Genomic DNA, 23,269 nt, shown 5'->3' on the forward strand with positions numbered 1-23,269 from the left:
AATCTGGCACAAACACAAGCAAAATTTCTAAGACCATGAAAACTATATCAGACGTTGACTGATCTAAGAAAATTTGTCAGGGGAGGAGAAGATTAATGACCACCTGAGGCTTTAGTCAGTGTGTATATCAGTTTTGACCTTGGGGCTTTTTAGGGGAAATTGAAGCAGGGTAGAACATGGAAGAAACTTTGTTCAAGAGCTAAAAATGAATAATCTGTTTTTTTTATTTGCAGAAAGCATTTTTTATGCACCATTACTATTTTTTATTGCATCAATAAAAAGGTATCTGTCCACTATTTTATATTAAAACTAGTACCTAGAGATTAAGGTTTAGAAAAGTTGATTCGTTTGGTAAGCAGGAGAATCTTAGGTTGTGTCCTCCATAAATTTATTACAAATCAATGAACACTTGCCCTGAAGTGACTATAGTGTTTTGTTGCATTATCTAGTCAGTGTATTTTCATGGTAGCTTAACAGTGCTGTACTCTTATTTGTCTGCATAGTATGTGTAGTGTTTCAAAAGAGCAACTGCATGGGAAGATTTCTTCTTTATTTGGGTTGTGGTTAATTACCCAAGACTGCAGCTTAAGAAGAGTAGTCTTGCTGGCAGAGGTAGAAAATGATAGGGTTTCCTTTCGAACAACCTTGTTCTCCATTTGAAGGCCGATATTTTTTTCTAGTTCTTCTTCTTTTCTAATCATATTTCTGAGGTGACCTGGCATTGTGCCTCCCACTGTTTCTATTCTCATAAAACACTTGCAGGCACCAGTATGTTCCTGTGGGTTACCAATTGGAATCCCCATGAAGTTTATCAAACTGTTACACCATGAAAGAGACAAGTAAAATGCAGACACAGAAGCACATGCACCCAACAGTGAAGGGCAATGAAAGTAAAAAAATAAAAGGGAAGGACATGCATTGGCTTTAGAATGGTCAAATTGAATATAGAAAGAAAAGCAAAATGACTAAGATGTATGAAGACCTTTCTTCAGGCACAGTGAAAACATGCTCAAGCCCTTGAGCACAGTACTGGCAGACAAGAATACTAGAGTAATGGTTCATGAAGCCTATGTTACTACTATCAGCCCAACTGGTGTTCCCTTGCAATGCATTCTTATTACTTGAGGAAAAAAAGGTCATGTTTACTCACCTTGGCATCTTTCCTTTTTACTGTATGTTATTTAGGAAAAACAACTAACGTCCGCTCTCTTGTTAATTCTCATACCACATACGGTTTTGTTGCTGTCGCGGTAGAACAAATGCTCCAGCACTATATCAAACTGATCATTTAACTTGGTGTAGTATTATTTAATGCAAAGAACCCAGTTCTATTAAAATCAACACACAAACTGTAGCACAAACAGCTTTCCTATTTGAAGCTCCCATGCTCAAGTAAAAAGTGCACTAGATAAGAGACAAGTGAGTGCTAAACATTACTAGGAATCATAAAATAATTTATCATTCTCTTAGGTGTTAAAACAGTAATCCTTCTGTATAGTCTTACCTTTCCAGAAGGTCTTAGCTAAACCATTTTAGAATGATGTTTGCTGTATACTGTAGGTTGTAGCACCATGAGTTTTGTGGCACGTTAAAGGTTTCAGTGGATATTGGAAAGTGTAGCCCTTTATATTAGTACATATTAATAGTAGTTATTAAAGCGCATTTACAATTGAAAAACCTTTTTTTTACTCTACTGTTAAATTTGCTGACACCTAACCTAACCCCATGGCACTACAACCCTTGTAGAGCCCTGCTCTCCTCCACCACCCTCCTCCACGCTCCTCTCGGTCCTGAGCCAGTCTTCGCCATCCTCTCACTCTCAACTTTCTGAAGTCTTCTTCAACATCGTCCATCCATCTTTTGCGGAGACGGCCTTGAAGGCGCCTTTCTTCCGGCTTTTAACGGAAGACTCTCCGTACCCCTCTGGAAATGTCTGTCTGTTCTAGATGTCCAAGCCAGCACAGCTGTGCCGCTCTTACCTCCGCAGTTATTGGGGGATCCTCATACAGCTCGTAAAGCTTGATGTTGGTTCTTGTTCGCCACTCTCCTCCTTCCTGAACTGGCCCATAGATCTTTCCGAGGATCTTTCTCTCCCACGTATTAAGGAGTTCCACATCTCGCTTTGTCAGCACCCATGTCTCCGATGCGTAGGAAACCACAGGACGGATAATGTGCCTAACATCTAGTTTCCACAATAACTAACCATATTTTAAACTGGGGTCATATTTATTCCTCATATTATCAAGGTTTTGGTCAGGATGCATTATGCTTTTTCTAGGCAATAATGGTATAATGATTGTCCAGCATCTTTTTCCCTATTCTTAGGACTCCACCGCTTTTTCTTTCAGGCAGTGTATGTGTATATGACTGGACTTTGGTCTTTGCCTTTGTGTCATGTTGGAAGTATAATCTGAAGTCCCATATTTTACATGCCATATTATGCTGGCTGAGACTCTACCTTTTCTTCTGCCTTTGCCACAGTGGAGTAACCTGATTATGGTTGTGCATCAGGTCTAATAGTCTCTTGCACAGTCCTTGACTTCCAGTTCAGGATTGCAGAAGCTGGACGTATATCCAGGTTTTGGATTACATGGCAAGCTAAGTCTTAACATAAATGCTGCATATGTGTTAGATTTCACAATTTATTTCCTTTTATGCCACTGTTTAAGAATATTACAAACGATAGGGACCCATGTGGTTTATGCTGGCATTGTTTCTTGTCCGTTTTGTAGTATAGTGTTTAAAAATGACACTTTTCTTAATAAATAGGGCTACTATATATTATCTAATATCTAATATAATACTGTGTATTATTAGACTAATTTCAGAACTAGTAGACAAACTCATGGCCAAAAATGGGAATGGGGGATCCAATTGTATAGATAAGGGCAAAAGTATGTTTCTATAAGATAATTTCACAAAGCAGTGTCAAAAATGTTTAAAATATAGTTGAAATCTTAGATTTATCGAAAAGGGTGTGGGTTTAAAGGACTTTGAGTTTGTTTGGAACAGACAAAATAGTAATAGAAGTGTACTATAAACACTTTTGTTAACTTAAAGTAATGCTTTAATATACAGTGCATTAGATCTTTGTCGCAAAAATATAATGTAATTACTTGGACACTGTCTTCACTTAGGATAGGCTTTTTGGGGAGCACAAATACTGACATAGTAATGGTTGCGATGGATTTTATGTCAGAGAACCAATCTAGAGCAAATGGTATTTATCAGCACATAATGAGTGGCAGAATAATCCTTTTTTAGATATGTGACAGTTTGAGTCTACAATTTTGCAGAGTTTTCTTCTAGTACAGTGCGTTTGAGTGTCTCTATACAATAATTGAGATTTTGCATACACTTTGCACTTCACTTTGTAAAAAAATATAGAGATTCAAAAGAACTTCAGTCATTCAATATCTAAAAAACTCAAATAATGATTAATCTTGCCTTGATGGCTCCTCGATGTGTTTTTCACTCACCATAAATATTTTCAGGTACAAATGTCTGAAAGGAAAGATATCATTTTCAAAACAGAAAATAAGTGTACTTGGAAAAAACAAGGTTTGCTTCATTCTTTTGATAATATTTAGGAATAATGCACTTTGCACTACAATTAACAGAAAGGAGAACAATTACTCTGCAATGAAAGCTGAGATGATGTGCTTTAGTTTATAATGTTTATAATGAGTGAAACAAAATTACAGAAAATGCAAGGTTACACTAGATTCAAGCTCATTCATTCATTCTAACTTTTTATCTGAATAGCAAGTATGTAGTATATAAAGATTATGAACATGACTGAAATTATGGCCATCCCTTGGGTGGTTGGTTATTGTAATTTCTGCTGAATCTGGTTCTTATCATAATGAAATAATTTTATGCTTACAGCTTGGTTCTTGATGGGCATTAATTAATGTATGAAAATTAAAATCAATGAATGTCACTTCAGTATCTAAGTTCTCCATAAATTCATAAAAATAGTAATGAAATAGGTCACACAAAGGAAATTTAGTATAAAATAACTTCAATATTGCAAAACCTAAATTACAAAATCCTGACTCTTTTCAAAGATGTGTTTAAGTAGGCTTTAGGTATTCCATGCCTACTCACACTTCCTTGAACATTATGCCTTATTTGTAAAAAGATTTTTATTCCCAAAATAATTTTTTACTTGCTCACGTTCAAAGACAGTTATTTGGGATAGTTTTAATTTGACCATATCTACAGCATGTCACCTCCCTAGGACAAATAATGATCAGCTTTCCTGTTCAGAAGATGATCTGTGGATACACAAAGTCTCTCTCTCTTCAGGAAGGAGACTTTATCATGTAGAATTGAGAGACTGATAGTCATTCAAAAACGGTAAAGGATCAGGTGAAGTAAACTGTCAAAGAGCAAGTAATGATAGCTGTACTGTATAATCTAAAGGTTAATTTGCTAGAGCTAAGGCAGTTTGTTTTCGTAAAACCTGGTGACATATACAATTCCAGCTCTCTCTTGAATTTGTCCTATTAAATTCTTGAAGTTCAGCAGATGGTAATTGTATTGAATCACCAGATTTATCCTGTGGTGCTCATGCTGAGGTGTAGGTGACTCAATAAGACTGGTCTCTGGAGAACCTGAATCAATAGAGAACCCATTTGTAGAGGATGCATAGGAGTGCTACAATGCTGTGCCTTGTACAAAAAAGGGAAAATACTGGTCCTTCTTGGTAATCTCAAATTTTTAAATCAGTTTACACAAAGTTACCTTTTTCTTGAATTTGCAAAGCTTACGCATTGAGAATGGGGCATAATTATTTGCAGTATAACATGGTACACAATAGGCATTTACAGTACAATAAGTGCACTGTATTAACAATCAAATGTCCAAGTGGTGTTTAACCTGTAAGGAAGCAATACAGATTTTCTTGTATCTAATTGTTCTTGAAATTGTATTTTTTTAATTTATTATAGAGACAGAACATTTTCATTTTTTCCCCTAATAATACCTTTAATTAGTAATCAGTTTAGTGTATTTTATGAATTTCAAGCAGATACACATTGAGTATTTGTCTATTTAACTTTATTACACAATTTATAGAAACATTTTAAGAAAATAATTAAGCTGTAAAGAGTCACTTTAAAAAAAAAGAAGAAGGCTATGAACAATGCTGTGTAATTTACGCAAGCTATATAGAAATTAATTGAGTTGTAAGTTAATGTCCATTAAGTAGGTAATTTTGCCTTTAATACATCATTGAACAAAAATTGAACAACTTGTCTGCTGGGGCATGGCAGCTTTCTTTTTTTATCACCTATGATTATTTCCCAATTGTTTTCTTGTTCCATATGTTTCTTTGAAAAGAATGATGAATTCTACGGAGGGCCCTTTACTAAAAATCACCTTGTTGAACGTGCAGCTTTTGTCTGTACTTCTTTGAAGACTCTAAAATATTTTTTACCTGTCTTGGATGTCTTTATATTTAATTTGCATATATATCGTAATTGTCTTTATATTTATTTGCATATTTCTCTGTCATTTGCAAACAGACCTCTTTGGTTTGGGAAATAGTTTAGCGTTCTAAAAATGTGCATGTGATTATCCATGTTAAGGAGCCTTTAACAATATGTAGTGTTTTCTTCTATAATTTTCACAGTTAGAGTAGAAAATGTAAATAAGCATTTAGAAATTGCAATTGTAAAATCAAATAGCAAACTTCAACAAGAAGAAGAGAAATCCTGCTGAGAGAAATGTAAAGAGGTAATCTTTAGTCATTCTCCTCTTATAGTACATGCTGTTAAAATGAGAATGAGCTCATAAACGCTTGTGTGGTCTTTAGGTCTTCTTAGCGGAAGACTGACTACCTCTGGTGTGCAGTGTACAGTGCTGAATTGTTCTCAGAATTCCGCTTACACATGCCATATGAAACATTTATAGAAATTTAGTTGGACCTCTGTGTGATCAGTCTCTGCTGCAGTGAAAATCAGATTTCTATTAAAAAAGACAATGCTTTTAGATCTATGACTTTTTACTGAACCAATGAATCGGAAAATGACTTGTTATACCTTCAGCCAGAGATTTTACCCAATTATTTGCATGTAGATAGGCTGTATGAATTATTTAGCAAAAGTTATTAGTTCGTGGCACATACTTCTGAATCATAAAGCAGGGGAATATAATTAAATGCCTTCTCTGATGTGAACAGGAAAATTGGGCTGTGATGTGAACTTTTGACACAATGAAGGGCATTAGCCATCTTGTTATCAGATTGATCTTGCACAGTTCTTTATTAAAAAGCTGCTGGAAAAAAAGTTCACCACTTATAAAAGATCTCCGTGGATTGCTATACCATTTGTTATTGTTTCGACTGACTGTTGTCATATCAAAGTAAGGAGCCATTACATAATGGCCCATTATGCCTGAAATTGCTTTATGTCTTGTTAAATTTATAAGGAAAAAAGGGGTAAACCCTGCAAGTGTTATCAGTCACCTTCTAGATTCTATTTTAGAATAATTAAAGCAAAGGGCTAGCTCAAGTAAACAGACTTCTTGAGACGTGGCTGTAATGTTCCTGAAACATGCCTTTTAAAATCTATTTATTACCAAAGACATTTACTACAGAAAAGTTCAATTTGGCCTAGGATATTTTTTTATTTTTTGTAAGTCATGCCATAATTAGATTTCAGAGTAGACAGTGGTACATTGTCTCTTTAGTCTGACATGTTTTAGCTAAAAGAAATTAATTGGAATGCAAAATTGAATTGAGAACAGAATTAAGCTCTTTACTTTCAGAACAGTTGAAATTGAGTATTGTACAGTTGAGGATTATAGCAAATCTCTAAGGTTCCTGGCAGTCTTATTTTATAAAGAAAATATTACTGTTACCAATATTGTAAAGCAAAGATAGCAAAGGTGATATCAGGTACGTGTACAGGGTGTATTGAGAAATGATTTTGTGTAGCACAGCTGATACAAGACTATTTCTATCTTTTACTCATGACAATCAAAGATGCTATGCGACCTCAAGTTTATTTATGTATGATGTAATGCTGTATGGAACAGGAGTGCATCTTTCACCTGTGGAAGCTTATGCATAGCACTTTCAGTTACAGCCTTACACTACTCCAAATCAACAGAGGAAGCTCCTCTCATCCTTTCATAGCTCATCAGATGCCTTTACTGCCACTTCAACACTATAACATGTTAGATTATCTTGATTTTTCACATATTTCTGTATAGCATAACATAGCTAATATTAGGATGATAGATGTTGGCATAACAAAAGAAAGTCTTCTAGAAATCTCTGCTATTTTCAGTTTCAATCCTCAAAAAAGCATCTGTGGTTACTTAAGTGAGAAATTGGTCTTTTGCCCATCAACAAACTAAACAATCAATTTTTGCTGCTTTCCACAGACGTTCAAGGAATTCAGGGGCCTAAATTAGCTGGCCGCAATATATTTTCGTGAAATGTTATGACTAGTATTTGTATGTTTCATTTGAAGGTCACTCCATACGCCTGTTGGGTCAGAAAAAGGATAATGGAAAACGGTTGGGGGGCGCTCGATTGGATTTGCCGAAGATTAGGAAAAACCCACTGATAGAAATCATTTCCATCAATACAGGGTAAGCTGCTTTCAAACTTGCTCATAAAATATTCAGCATCACCTGAGAATTCAATTTATTTTTCTTTGCCAGACATGGTGTGGCATTGCTGCTGTGACTGTCTTCCTAACTTGGAGACTGAAATGATCTGAAAACCTTAGGGGTTTCGGTTGTATCAATATCAGAAAGCACTGTTTGGTCTTTTTTACAGATTACATTTGTTTGTTTTGTAGATGATTTCATTATAAGTTATAAGTTATGCTCTTTTTTTTTCATTTTATTTAATTTGAACAAAAATTGCATAAACGTTTTGTGAGGCTACTATCGCATGTAAGGCTCATAGTAGAAAGATTGTTAATATTTCTTTACTTCACGTAAGTGCAAACATTTCATTATGCTTATGAATCAAATATGGCTTTGTTTCCTATTTCAGTATTGGTAGTGTCCTAAATGGCACTTCGCTCGCAGCAATTGCGTGAATCACATGTATTATATTATATTCATACAATATATATTGTATGCTTTATATTAAGGAATATTATATCAAAGCATTCTGTTTTTTAGCAGGAAGGATGCTTTCTGCCATAAAGAGCAATGGCAGGTAGAGTTAGGGACAGCCAACAGCTTAAAAGTGCTGACATACTTTGTAAAACAAAAAAGGTTTTTGGAGCAGCAGTATCCAATGGTATAATTTTATTTCCCCAAAATTGCTTGACGTTTTCATAATGATTTTTCAAAACAATTTGTAAAAACATTTCTAACAATTTTTAAATTCTGTTGGATTGTGCTGGAAATGTGCAGATCTGCATATGCTAGCAGTTTGCCCTTGATATCCCTAAGTGTAAAGGAGTGGTACAAAAGTGGAAAATGTATTACCAAGATTTCTACCAAGAGTATGTATAGGTTATACATAAGAACTAATAAAGAGCTAATTATACCTTGGTAAATTTGACAGTTGTGCACCCTGTCATGTTTAAGGTGAACCACACATGGCTGGAAGAATGCTGGTTTGAGTTATTTTTGCATTTAGTTGCTTAATGTCAGCTGGACATACAGTACAAATGAGAAAAAAGAGTCTGTGGTCCTATATTTGCCATTTCAAAAAGTCCTTTCTGAACTTTAGATGGGGGAAGCACTCCATGGTTCAGAACAGAATTTTCTTATATTATGCTAAACTTTATAAATTGTTATACTAAACCCCACAAGCTTTTTCTCTGTTAGGAGATAACAGAACAATGTTTACAATCCTTTACATTCTGAGCTATGAACCCCTCTCAGTTTCATATAGCTGAATACCTGTGCTATTATCTGAAACAGATGACTGGTGACTGATGATGTCTAGTGATGAAGGTATTGTAACATTAAGTGAATCTTTCCATACATCAAGTCTGTTGAATGTATTTGGTTTTCTTGTCTTCATCTCACACCTATAGTTTAATGTATATCAAATGTTTGCTGACAGTGGTCATATACTTTCAGTCAGTACTGGTTCTCTGAATTTTAAACTTTTAAAGAAATGGCTATATCAGTAATTTAAACCTATTTGCTAAGGAACCTGCCACAGTATTTGCTGCAAGAGCTTAGAGAAAGTCAGGAAGCCACTTTTTGAAAATACTGTTATGTCAACAAGGCAGACTGTTCCTTTGCAACTGTTGCGTCTCTGCACAGGACTGTGACCTCTGATCTTTGAACTTCAGCTGAAGCTGAAAATAGTGGTCCCTTGTAATCTGGAAGCCTACCACCTGCAGAATTGTTAACCTGTTTCTGTGAAGCCAGAAGACCTTTGATTTGAAGTGCGAAGGGAGAATTAACCAAATGTCATCAGTATTCCTGCTCATGTTCTTCTTCATGTTTCAAGGCAGACGTAGATTCGCATTTTATTGCACTTCACTGTGGGACCCTTCTATGCAGCTAGACTTTGTTTTATTTCCCGATTTCCAGAATAAGCCTTGTCTAATGCATTACAAGCATCACACTCATACAAGAAATTGCACTTATGTTTCTGTAGTATACTTTGTTTTTCCATTTGGCCTTTCTTTCATTTCAGAAAGCAAGGGCTAGTTACTGGCATCAGGACCCTGCAGCAGTGCACTTTCAGATATCTCACATTTGCTAATTCCAGTTTGATCCAAAACCAGTTTTTTGAAGAAAACTGTACTGCTGCCTTTACTGTTTCCCTTGTGCTACATTTACATACGCGTTGACACCATCCTCACAGATGTGATGGCTGCCAACTTTTGCCTTCATTTTTGTGTCGTCTGTATGGTATAATAAGGGCTGGTCACAGCAGGCTACATAGAAGATATGGGGATGTAAGCATAAAATGATCACTGAAGTATGGAACCCAATTTATCACTCTGTTGGCTTTTGATTGTGTTCATATTTTTGGAGGTGTAACAGTCTGGAAGTCTGCTGAGGTTATTCCTTTGAACTTCACTAGTATCCACTTTGACCAGAACTCATATATCCAGGCTTCTTGTACCTATATGGAACTGTCATTTTCAATTACAGAGCGAACTGTAAAAATAAGAAGCAATAGCCTCTTCAGAAGGAACACTGTAAGAGATCAGTCTTTCCTATTTTAGAGTTTTGTGTACATTGTAGATCCTTTAATTGTTTCTTCCAGGAAATAGTTTATTAACTTAGACTTATTTTCATGAATGTGCTATATAGTTATTGGTATATAAAGTTCCCAGTATGTTAGGCTTATCTTTTAACTGTAGAGCTGCATCTACAGAGCATTTGTTAAATCTTGTAAAATATAAATTTTATATAATCCAGTTTTAGACTGTTCAGTGCTTTAGGATTGACTTGTTTTTGCTGAGTGATAGATTGTACATTCATTCAGGGCTTTGCATAGGTGATGGCGTTGCTAATTAATTATTAAATCAGAACAGATCCATGACCACATAAGTAAACATTAGATGTTTAGGATTCACAATATGCACACATACAGTTTTTGCTTTGGTTGCTAATCAGATAATTAAATAAGAGATAAGAACTAAGGATAAAATAAGAGATTCTCATACAATCAAACTTTAATTCATGGGTGGAATTTTTCTTGCTCTTTTTGAGGTTACCTCAGAGTGTACCTCTCTTCTGCAATAGAATGTGTAAAATGCATTATCTGACTTGAACTGAGATCTATATTTTTGATAATTGATGCCACACATTTAAAGCATGTTTTATTTGTTCACTCCATGCTTTATAAATGTTTGGACAAACAGTTGTTAAAAGAAAGACTGTCCCATTTTTGTAGTTTGTGTGGGAATTAGAATGCAAGCCAGCTGTGATAGGTTTTATTATCATGAAATGTTTCAGGGACAGACTGAAGTGTCTTCTTACGCATTTCTTGGTATTTCTGAGCACAGTCCTTACACATGTAAACAAGTACTCTCTGTTCTTGAAGAGTATCAGTGCATAATTTTGTGTCTTGGCATGAGTGAAGTTTATGCAAGGAATAATCCTTCTCTTTGCTCAGGCTACAGTTATCACTTTTGACTCAGACTTAGATGAACAAAACAAATTAAAGTTTATCTCTACATTTCTACCACCATGTGCAATGGTTCTATTCACTCATCGTTAATAACTTCAGTTAAATGTTAGAAAGGTAACCCTAGTTATTGCCGCCACAAAATGATTTTATATTATATGGTTAAATTGTAACATGAAACTGGGATGCATTGCACTTTAATATTAGATTGTCTCTAAATGTGAGGAAAGTGTGAATTAAACGTTGTGCTAATTTTATTGTATTTCCTTGCTTATTTGTGTGTTTTTAGTTTTGAACAGTTAGGACTAGAAAATAGTATTTTTTTCAAGCTTTACAGTGAGCTCATTGATAGATGATAACCATCAAGAAAGGTGATGAAAGAAAGGTAAAATACTTATTTTTAAAATGTGTTAAATATGTATTATCATCTTAAACTATAAGATTACTTATTTGCATTTAAGGTGCATAACTATATCCTTCAGTGATCAGTATGCTTTCTTACATCATTAGCACTAAGCAGCATTTCCTTAATTTGTATATGCATTAAGGAGGCTGCTATTATGACACTGTAACCTTTTGAACTTTAGGTCTAACTTGTCTGCAGTTTGAGCTTCGTTGTGTCCTTTTTGTTCTGAAGCACAGTTTGCTTCTGTTTTTTATTCTTCTTTTTCACAGTTACTCCTCAAGCTACAAAACACAGTGCCAACGTTCTCATTATTCTACACACAAGAAAGTTTTCTTTCTACAGATGTAAAACATGGCTGTCTGCCAGAGCACAAGAGAAAGCAATTTTTTATGGGATGGTGCTATATTTTTTACCTAATATTTCTAGTTAACATTTCTAATTCACAACGTGAAGGCTGACATTCAGAGCTTTACTTAATCACAGCTTTATTTACATTAAAAATATATGAAACCATTAAGAATATATGCCCTGAGTTATGATTGTAGAGCTGCAGAATATCTTATGGTGCCCCTTGGTATGTAAACTGTCGTTTGCAACTTCTAAAGCATGGGTACGAGAATACCTCCACAGTCCCTATGATCTAGGCATCCCCCTTCCTTACTTTTGTGTCAACCATATTTTTTATAGTGAATATACACTAACATTCTGGCTGAAGATCTCTGTGAACATTTTGGTCCTCACCACTTTTAATACTAATAATGGTAGAAAAGCAAACGAATCATAAAATAATAAAGTACCTTGTACTCATGCAGTCTGAACAATAGGCATTTTCCTTATTGTTCTAGCCTGTGGGAAAAATATTATTTTTGTTAAATGCATTAAGTTAAGATTGAGAGCATTGTTCTAAAGGAAGCAAAAATGCTTAGAATAAATGCAATAAGCCACATGGAAAATATGCATAACTTTGTAATTAATATTGTTTTGCTACTATAGTTGGGGTTTTCATTATTGGTTGACTGCCTTCCTTGAAATACTGTATGAGCCTTTTCACTTATTTAAAAATAGTCTGTGTTGTAGATCTATGTTTTCAGTGTAATGACACCAACAGTCTAGCAGACACTGATCAGAAGAGTTTTTTTTTAAGAATCTGTACTTTTTTGGATGTTAAATTAATATTTTACACTACGTAGTACTTAGCGCTAAAATGTCCCAGAGAAATAAGAGGAAATCTAGAAATGGCTCATGTTCTAAATGTTGTAGATTGCAAAGACAAGTTGCACAAAAAAAAACCCAAGAAACTTATTTTGTTACATCGGACATTTAACAAATGTAATATTGTATTCATACTGTATAACTTTGACAGATGGTAGGAGGGATTTATCCAGGACTTCATATTATTGCAGCCTGCAGGGCTTATTGCCGCTAATTTTCTTCAGACTTTGTCCTTGCATTAGATGAGTAAGCTTTTGTTGTTGTCGTTTTTCATTGTCATGTGTTGTTGTTGGGGTTTAAGGAGGATTTAGTGAACACTGGAATGCTTTACTTACTGATGGAATTAGTTCAGACATTTGTTTTCATGTGGTGTCAGTACCTATGTGTCATTGCTGGAACTGTACACTATGTGACCTTAATATTTTTCAAATTTTGTAACTGTCCATTAGTATCTTTTTACTTATTTAATGTAAATTCCGTCATGATGATTTAGATAGCAACCCTATGTCACACACTTTCAATTTATTATTTGAAACAATTTAAATCTGAATTCTGTGTTGTTTACGAACTAATTTTCAGTTAGTGGAATTAAAATAGTTGTCATGTGTAGGACTTCTCATGACCTTTAAATTGTAAGGCACTTCATTTTGACAGAAGTCTGCCTAGCAGCTTTGAAAAATACTCTCTCCCCGGCAACTTTTATCTCTGTGGCTATTGGTGAGCCATCGGGGTCACATGAGAGGGCCGCCCAATCCATTTGAAGCCAGTGATGTTTTTGTGTTGTATGTGTTAACCAGGCAGACATCATAAATCCAGATGGCCATGTCTAGTTTTATAGACATCACATTTGCTTTTCAATTAACTGCAGAGTTACTCTAAGCAGGCTGCTCTTTACAGGATCAGTTTAATAGTGCTTCCATGATGGAGCTTTGTGGACAGATAAAAACACCCCACTTTACCCATTAATCTGTTGAACTAGCACAGTTGTTTTTCATAACAAATTTGCAGACCTTTGCAGAACTTGGCAGACCTTGTGTCTGTTTTTTTCATTGGGAATGCAAAGTTTTTTTTTTTAAATGTACAATTTAATTAAATATTTTTTTACATGTGTAGGTTTTATGTTAGTTTCACATCAGGGAATTTAAAATGTTTCTGATTTGTTTAAAAGCACAAGTTTTTTATTGCTTACCTTTGGTGGTAGGGACCAATTTACCTAACAGAAGACAGCCATTGTATTACATCATATTACATACTTAAAAATGTCTTCCTTGTTCAGACACTTAGATTCTATGTTCCATGTGCAGACATTCGTCAGAAAAGACCATTTTTTAAATTTTAATTTGTTTTTGAAGTAATAGTGACATCATGCCTGACATTTCAAAGTTAACATCACAGAGAGCCCTTTGTGTTTGAAAAAGTTCTGAAACAGTCTTCAAGATGGAATAGCAATGGTTCAGTGTACAGTATCAGCACATTTGGACTGGTATTAAAGCTAGCATTTTCTTTTTTATTTTGCCTGGTAGTGGTAATAACCTTCCCAGTTTGTAAGCCATTGCTGTTTTAACATCTTGAAACTCTTTAGCAGGGGAATGGTGGCTGTGACAAAATGGTATTTAGTGATCCAGAATGGCATATTATGAACAGTACTGTAGTAATACTGTATCTAAATACTGAGGCACCTTTAAATGTGTAAATGTGATGGTTTTCTTTTTGTCCCCAAACTAAGTATTGATTTTAGTGAATGTGTATAAAATCATTTACAACTATGGGGGGAAATGAAAACAAACTAAAATAAGAATTTAAGATTATGATGTGGAAGAATACAAGTATAACTACTGGTTTCTGTGTTAGACTTTATTTTAGTTTTTTATTTTATTTATTTCTACATTTTGAGGATGTTTATTTGGACTCTGAGAGCATGATTTATAATTGAAGGCTTGCTCTAAAAGTTTTTTTTTATTCTGACTGCTTGCTTTATTTAAAGTTGGTATTTACAAAAATGTATTCTGAAATAGTATTCACAGAATGGGTCTTTTACAGCTTGGGTCTTCACATTAAAACAAACTCTAGCTGCCTTATAGTCTGCATTAAATGATAATTTGGGCTATTCTGTTTCAGCCCCTGTTGTTAAGAAGCCACAGCTTTGGAGTTTTAACCCCAGTTACCATAATAATGGTTTACTGTGGTGTACCATCTTCTTGAGCCCTCAGATGGTGGAGTGGAGGTTTTCTATGGAAACTGAAAGCTTTGCTATGTAAAGATTTAGGTATACTAGACCTATGCTGTAGTATAAAGCTTTTCAGTTGCAACCATTTTTTTTGTCGTGTCAGTACTGTGTCCTTAATTGACGTGAACCCAGAAGCGAAAATATGGCAGCATGATCTGTTGGTCTTAGTTTCATACATCATTACATTTTAGTGTGTGATTCTATGTTTGTTATTTGTTTTGGATACTTACAATAGATTGTTCACTTCTTAAAGGCTTGAATCTAGTTCTTGTCTTGGTTTAAATTGAGGTGGTCTACTACTAGTTTCTGTTAGTTCTCTACTCTACAGGTCCTGTTCTCTATAGCTTTTATGACCAGTGTCTTTGAAGGCACAGCTAATGCATTTTAATTTTATTGCTGGCCTGACATTGAAGTAGAACGAATCATTGGGTGCCATGTTTGCCCTGAAAGGAATGAGTGAATAAAAGTCCATGTGGAGTGACTTAAGGCAGCTTTTATATTTAAGTTTTTTGGTACATTTCATTTTAGGTCATAACAGCTTTAGCACTTTGTCTTACATCAGCGGAAAATGAAATAATAATAATAATACTTCTCCCTTAGGATTCCGGACGTACAGTCTGGTGAAGGATGTGGGGGTGGAAAACATTTCCTTTTTCATGCTAAAAAAATCTTTTTTTGTTATTTGTTTTGCTCAGATCACTGGTCATACGTCTTCTTTTTTACATCACTATTGAAGAGGAAAACATTGCATGCTGCTTGTTTACAGAACCCAGAAGGGGCTTTAGCATTTCTGAGAACCTTGTTACTGTTTTTAAGCAAAGGTCAGATTAACATGTTGCCAGTGGGCACATGCTTTCTGAACTTTTCTTTCCAAAACCACAAAAGCATATGATAACCACGTGGCCTTTTTTTGCACGGCACAGGCACACTGATAGACTTTGTCTAGGGAACTGTCAAACTTAACAGGCTCATTGAGTGAGGGATATTATATATCTCTGGTAATTTTCAGTCATCTAAGAAGAGGCAAGCTGTAAGTTAGAATTTTTGGCTCTCTTTGTTTAGGATGGAAATATACAGTATGTATTTGGCACTTTTCCCTCAAATTTCCACTGTCACATTTTGAGTCTATTTTTGTGCTTGGTTTTTGTTTTTGTGTTGTTTTTATTTTTCTAAATTGTCATATGTGATAATATTTATTTTAAGCATCTGAAAAAAATAACAAAACCTCTATAAACTAATGTAAACAAGATTAAGCTGATGTGTTTTTGGCTAGTGCCCTGTTTAATATTTCACTTTAATCATGCTGATCTGAAATTTAAAAAGCATTAGCTTATGGTCTGGCAGTCTTGTGAATTCCCATTGGCCATCCTTCAATCCAAAGCCTGCTGTAAATCCTTTAAATCTTTGCCTTAGCAGATCCCTCAAACAAAGTGACAATAACAAACAGATATTCTATGAGTGAAAAATTAATCAAATTTGATTGAAAAAAATCTATTTAACATATTTGTGTTTTTTTACTGCCAGTGCTGTGTAAAACAACATGCCTACTGTTCTTGTTCTCTTTTTATAATATAATATTCCCATAGTAATTTATTGACCTATGGTATACAGTCATTTCTTAGAAATGCCCCTGTAAAATATTTGATTTATTTTGTTTCAGTTTTTTTTTTTATAATTGTGCCGAAACTGCATTTAAATGATTACAGTTGAATGCATGGTTGGTTCTCAATACCTTTAGGAGACAAGAGCTGAACTGTGAAAGACTGATGGTGAATCTTTAACACAGATTCATAAAGAAATGTTCTAAAGAAAACCACTGGTTTCTGATGCATTTCATTTCATTTGTTTCCATTACCTGTCCTTCAAAGAGGTTTAGAATGAGTGCCAACAGGCTTTGATGTTCCAGGGCCTTTGTCAGCCTGATTGAACTTCTCCAGACTGTATTGACACCATTCACATCATTTTTAAACTTCTTGGGTTGACCAAAGGCATCATGTGCTTCAGGAGGAAAACCTAGGGTATTCTCAGATTGACTTTGATTGAGCCCTCATTGATGACCTCTGAAAAAGGACCATTGGTTTAAAACCACAGGAAACCCCTGTTCTTTGGTATTCAGCCAGAATATGTAGAGACTATTACTTCTCTTTTGGAAAAGATACCTTGACAAGAATTTATATAAAAATATTTTTAACATGGGGGATGCTGAGAAGTGACCACAGCAAGTGCTTGGTGGTTGCTCACTGAATTCAGTATTCAGTAATTCCCTTGAAATGAATTCGGTTTTTCAAGCATGTAGTGAAAATTATTACTTTGACTTTTGCAGTAGCCAACTAAGAGATCAGCCAAGCATTTGTGCCAGATGACCCTAGTTCTAATTCAATCTGTGATTTATTAAAAGAGCATTGAGTGGGAGCTGTGTTTTTTTCAGTGTGAAATTACCTTAGTCTTTTTTTACCCCTAAAACAGTAATGTCAACAAACAAAATACAGCCCACTGAATCAAACATTTAGGGTAGGTTCTTTATGTGCACCAGTTTTCTACGTTATTTTTCCTTGTACTGTATATTCAAGTTTTTTTTTACTTTTGTAACAAATCAATAGATCCTAATTAAATGTTGACCAGAAGTATTTTAGTACCATGTACAGATGTACTTAACTGTTCTGTGAACTCTTAATGTTCATTATATCAAGGGAAATATAGCAACTTGTGATAAAAGTTAATATCAGTCTAAACTGATTTATTTTCAAAAGCTTAAGCTTATGATAGCTTCGACTTCATAAACAGAGGATGAGAAATGTATTGTGGTGGTGCTTAAAAAGATAGTGAATGTGAGAGAAGAAAGAGAGCACACTGCTATCTGCTTTGCAGTTGGAGAGCAGGCCATTACAAATGGGATGTGCAGCTCTCTCAAAGAGATGGTAGGTGGGACCTGTTGGAATCCCCAAAGCTAAGACTTTCAGAATGAGCATCACTATTGAGTAATGCTTCTATATGTCTGAGGTTTGTGAGTTTAAGATGAGTTTTCTTTTGCTCTTGGCTATGTTTTTTGAATTATGTCAGGCATAAGAAAGGAAGGAAATAGGCCTTGAATGACTTTGGATCAGAACAATAGTCTGTCTAGTTATTTGAGTATTGCATAATAATAATGTACATTTAGAATGGAGCTGTACTAAGAGTCTTTATTCCTGCTTAATCAACAGCTTTTAATGCATGCTTGTACAGTATGTTTATAATTAAACAATTTAGGATGAAATTTCAAGTTGCAATTATATATGATAGCGTGAAGTCAGTTTTACAAATGTGAACATGAATCCATTGCATCCCTAAAGGGCAATTGCATATATTAAATCTTGGTTACAAAATAAATTAATTGAATGGTTGAATGAAGCACAAGATTGTGAACTTTGTGAAAATACTGTATAGTCTTCCTCTTGTTTCAAACCCCTGGTCTCGCCTTGGGCAAGGGCGAGAGTTTGTGCAAATTACGACGGGAAGTGGCCCTTCCTGCTCACTAGTCAATGTAATAACCAATGTAAAGAGATGTATGAGTGAATACTGTACAAGGTGGTACAGTAGAAATTTCACCGCAGAAATGTTCCAGTGTGATCTGCATGCAGAGTTAATAAGTAAGTTGTATGTGTTGGCAAAACTGTCTCGAAGTCAAGAGGAATATTCCTATTGGATTAAAAGAGATGTATTCACAAGCATGATTGCTTACAATGTAATAGAGCCTCTTCACCTCACTGTAAGTTTGGTTGCCTCATTCTGAATCACAGAATATGACGCTGTTCATTCCTGGAAATTTATTTTCTACTTTGTGATGTAAATTGGAGGTTTTACGTATTACCGTGTAGATTTTCATTGTGGTTTCAAATGCATTCATTAATTCCAATTCTTTCTAACCCAGAAATAAGAAAGTAGCTTTGCTGTTACCCTTTTAATAGATTAATGTTGGAAGTCTGCCACTCCAGTCTGCAAACTACATGACTCAGATTGGCAGTAATTGTATGCCTCCTTCAGTGATGTTCTTCATTCAGTCTAAGCAATGATACTTGGTATTAGTTGTTATCAATAGGTTGGTCAACTATTTCTTGGATTAAGATGTGGTGAGACCCTGGATTTTTTAATTGATTGTCTTCTCAGATTGACACAGATAGCCTTAATTGGTACTCAATGTGTGGGAACACAAATTATTGTGTTAAAGAATTTAGGGACTATGTTGATTTTGGTGTTTATGCAACAACAGCTGGAGCACAGGTCTCAAAATGCCAGCATGATCTTGTACATCACTGTTCACATAGACAAGTTGACTCTTGGTGTTAATGACCTTTTCATTCCTTTACATAAACACAAGAAAAGCAGTTTTGTCCCGTTTTACCAATCTTAACAAGTCTTTAATGCTTTCATGACCTGCTGTATGCTCTGTTATTGCTAAATGAGGTGCAGAACGGCTAGTGACATTCCCAGAGTGCATTAGCTTAACCTTTTACTGATTTCTGGCATCACTGCGGCATAATTAAATTAAAATTGGAAAACCTGAGTGTTTTTTTGTGCACACACTAGCCCTGTACATGCAAAGTCACAAACACATATGTTTAATCATTTAGCATTTACATAATTGTCTGGTATCTACTGTAGTATGCTTAATTTTGGACTTGTTTCAGTATAGTGTACATTTTCAAGTGAACAGATACAGTACATTGGTGCTTTAGATTTGTTTTTAATTCACTTTCATTTAATTTGTGAAATGATGCATACTGCATGTGCATGTAATGTCTAAGTGTTGGGTTGATCAGGTCATGCCAAAGGGCCATGTTACAGGCAAATTAGTGCTAAGTTTTAGCATTTGATCAGTACGGTTGGCCTGATAATAGCTGAAAAGTGCCCATTATTAAAAACTAACATTGTTAGTTTCTAGTTGATCAGGGTATCAGCAGCAAGCTTTTTTCCGTATCCTTTTCTAGCTTCTCAGCCACACTGCTAGTCAAGCCACTGGGGCTGTTACAAATTTACCAGATGTTTATTTTTTAGCATATGATTATTTGTGTTTCAGACCTTTCTTTTATAGGCTTTATGTTCCATAGTACATTTTACTTATAAACTTAAAAGGTTTTTGCACATTCAGAGTCCCACACAAGACAGACAAACCAAATAGTACATACAGTAATTAGAAGTTATTGGAACTGTTAATATTTAACAGTTAAAACAGCCAAAAGATACAGTTAATCAGAAAAAAAACATTATAAAGGATCATTTTTAAACAGGATATAAAAACAGTGTCTCATCTTTTTGTTCGTCGTATTCCACAATCATCCCTGAGGCTTGCAGGGAAAGGAGTATTTCAGGAGACAGATTTAGCAGTGAAACATAGACTTGAGATCATAACTAGAAACTCTTTAATAATAAAATTAATTAATAGAATGAATTTATGATGGACAATAGGAAACACATCTTTACACAAAGTGTTACTCATATCTGGAACAGGTTTCTCAGCTAGATTATAAAGGCACACGGTCTGGGCTCATTCAGGACACACTTTTTGATGTTTTAGTCTTTTAATGTTTGACATTTTATTTCATTACTAAACTATTAAACAAGCAAAAGGGACAGAATGTCTTTCTCTCAATTGCAACCCTTCTTATGTGTAGTATAATTTAAAACACACCTTTTGGTTATACTTTATTACACATTAATTTTCCTGTTTTATCTGGCTATCATACATAAATAGAAAATAGGGAGACACATTTGAGTATTTTGGAACACTTACATGTTTTTTGTAGTTTAACCATAATATTTTATATGGGCAATCAAATGCTTACCACTGTGTACTCTTTGACAATCATTACTGTGAACTAGTAGTTGTTTGTCTTATGTAAATTAAGGAAATGATAATGATTAGAAGATGTTAGGCAATTTATCAATGTTGCACAAGTTCCAGTAACCAAAACATCAGGAGTTGGTCTTGAGAATAGTGGAATAACTATTCCCTTCTCCCTAAACCTCTTCCAAATCAGGCTTAAAATATTTTTGAAACTATGTGAAAATGAAAATGTTTTTTTCCCTCCAATGGCTGTACAATAATACATTCATAAAACAAAAACAAAAAAACATTACATAGTTTTAGTAAATCAAATCATTCTTAAGACTTGATTCTTGTCTATTTTACAATATATATGTATATTTTTTAAATACTTAAGCACATGCAGAATTAAATTATTCAAATTGTTTTACATGTTGATATAACATTTAAAATGATAGTTTAGATAATACTTTCTTAGATAAAAGTATTGAAAACCATCTGCAATGACTGGATAATGCTAGGATTTTGTTTATTAAAAGCAATCAAGTATCCATAAGAAGATATTCACGTCAACAAGCATTCTGTTATTTGTTGCTGAAGAATGTTGTGCACGACTTGCATTAAATTTAGTAATAATTAATACTGTTCATAATCTGAATAAGCAGTTTATATGATTGCAATATTTATTCAAGGACGTGCAGTATTGTGAAATTAATTATGTTATCTCACAGTTGCCTTGTTGTCAGGGGTATGTTGCAGAATGAGCCAATATGCTAGTTTCATAACTTAATAGCAACAATATCCAGTTTTGAGGGATTATGTTCTAAATATATAGTAATGTATTATTTTTTGGAAGCTAAACAATTGAGGGGGCATTGTTTGGGTTCTGTTTTCCCTGCTAAAAACAATTGAGTTAAGCATTCCCACAGACAGTTCTTCCTCGCAAATTGAACACAAGCCTGATTTCTATCAGAAGCCATTAAGAATGTCTGATTTGGTACAGTGGGAATTTTGCTTAAATTATTTAAGTTTCCCAGACTGCTTCCAGTTGACCAAAATAGTATTATCCTTTGCACCTTGTCCCCCAGCATTCATGTGTGGAGCAGAGAAGGCTACAGCCTGCTGTTTCCTGTGTGATTTTGTCCTCTGACAGGTTGTGTCCCAAAGGTAGAGCAGGATATAAAAACAATGGTCCTTATCAGGGGCACTAGTGACCTCAGCATAAGACCCTGTTATTCCTATGTTTTCTTTGTAAATTTGGTCAGATATCTGGTGAGAAAAGGGGGACAGTTTGGTGGTTTGCCTGACTTACATGTTTTATTGTTTGTTTTTAACTCTTAGCACCTCCATACTTTATCCTAAACACAGAACAGTTTTAATTCCCGCGACAACATTCAGCACGTTATTTTTTAATAAACATAATTTTTTATGTTTTCCCCTTTTTTCCATAGTAGCTATTGAAGTAAACATTTAAAAATGTTGTTCCACAGAGATTTTGTTTTCATTTATGTAGTATGCATTATTTATTTCCATAGATTAATACACAGGGAGATGTGTAAATAGGATTTACATAGCGTATTGAATGTTTACAGTGTACTGATAACGATATCAGCTTATTTCTTTGTACTCTCTGTAAATCAAAGGAGATGAAACTGTAACATGAATCGCATTTGGGAGATACTTATGTGGTTTTTACACAACAGAAAGAAAAATTAAACAAAAAAAATTCAGTTTGAAATAAGCATCTGTAAACTGTTTAGGCTAATTAAAGAATTAAAGTAACTTGTATGGTGTAACATAGGCTGTTGAACACTTTATTGTGTGGCTGAAGGCTCACCTGTAAAAAAAGAACATTCACATTCTATTTGAAACAGTAGCCAGTGACCTTTGTATCTTAAAGTGGTTCAATTTATTTGTCTGAATATGCTTTAAGTTCTCTTAGGTTAATTTTATGACTTTGAAAGTATATGCATCTTAGAGTGGTACATTCACCACGCCATGCTTTATTCACACTCAATAAGATGTGCATAGTTCCCTCTATGTTTTAACCAAAAAGAGACAATCCCTAAAGATATCTAGCTGTGCACTGCAACTGTAGAAAGGTATTATTAATCCATTTGCTGTAGGTGAGTGGAATGATCCTTCATTGAAAACCAGAATGTTGATCTCGCAGGCACTTCCAAAACAGCCTCATAATATTCTCCTGTTTCTTTCACATTATAAACTGTATATCCAGGGAGTGAAGCCAAATGCAAGTCATTTCTGTCTAGTAAGTTAACAAGGTTTGGACTCAAAAGCCTGACAGCTAAAAACAATCTCACAGCAGATTGCCAGAACTGCCAAATGGTATACAATGTAATGTAAAAATTGTGTAATCTTCTGCCCCGAAAACACCAAAAATATTTTTATATTTTAATTACTTTCAGGTGCTGTTTGTTGTCAGTTAGGAAGATACTAGTTACACACTGACTGGGAAGACTTTCCCAGTTGTGCCACAGATTGAGAACAGTTCTGCCCTGTTGCCAGAAAGTCACACTGGGTTTCATA

At 34.7% G+C, this 23,269-nt stretch overlaps 1 protein-coding gene across 2 annotated transcripts in view; it reads left to right on the forward strand.

Annotated features, from left to right (window-relative positions):
- cdkal1 (CDK5 regulatory subunit associated protein 1-like 1) overlaps positions 1-23,269 on the forward strand; it is a 417,958-nt gene that overhangs the window by 125,657 nt on the left and 269,032 nt on the right. For both annotated transcript variants that reach the window (XM_015357729.2, XM_015357728.2), the window contains exon 7: positions 7,485-7,605. In XM_015357729.2, the coding sequence (XP_015213215.1) occupies positions 7,485-7,605 (121 nt within the window). The remainder of the gene's footprint in view (positions 1-7,484; positions 7,606-23,269) is intronic.

This window comes from Lepisosteus oculatus, chromosome 10 (assembly GCF_040954835.1).
Source record: "Lepisosteus oculatus isolate fLepOcu1 chromosome 10, fLepOcu1.hap2, whole genome shotgun sequence".
NCBI lineage: Eukaryota > Metazoa > Chordata > Actinopteri > Semionotiformes > Lepisosteidae > Lepisosteus > Lepisosteus oculatus.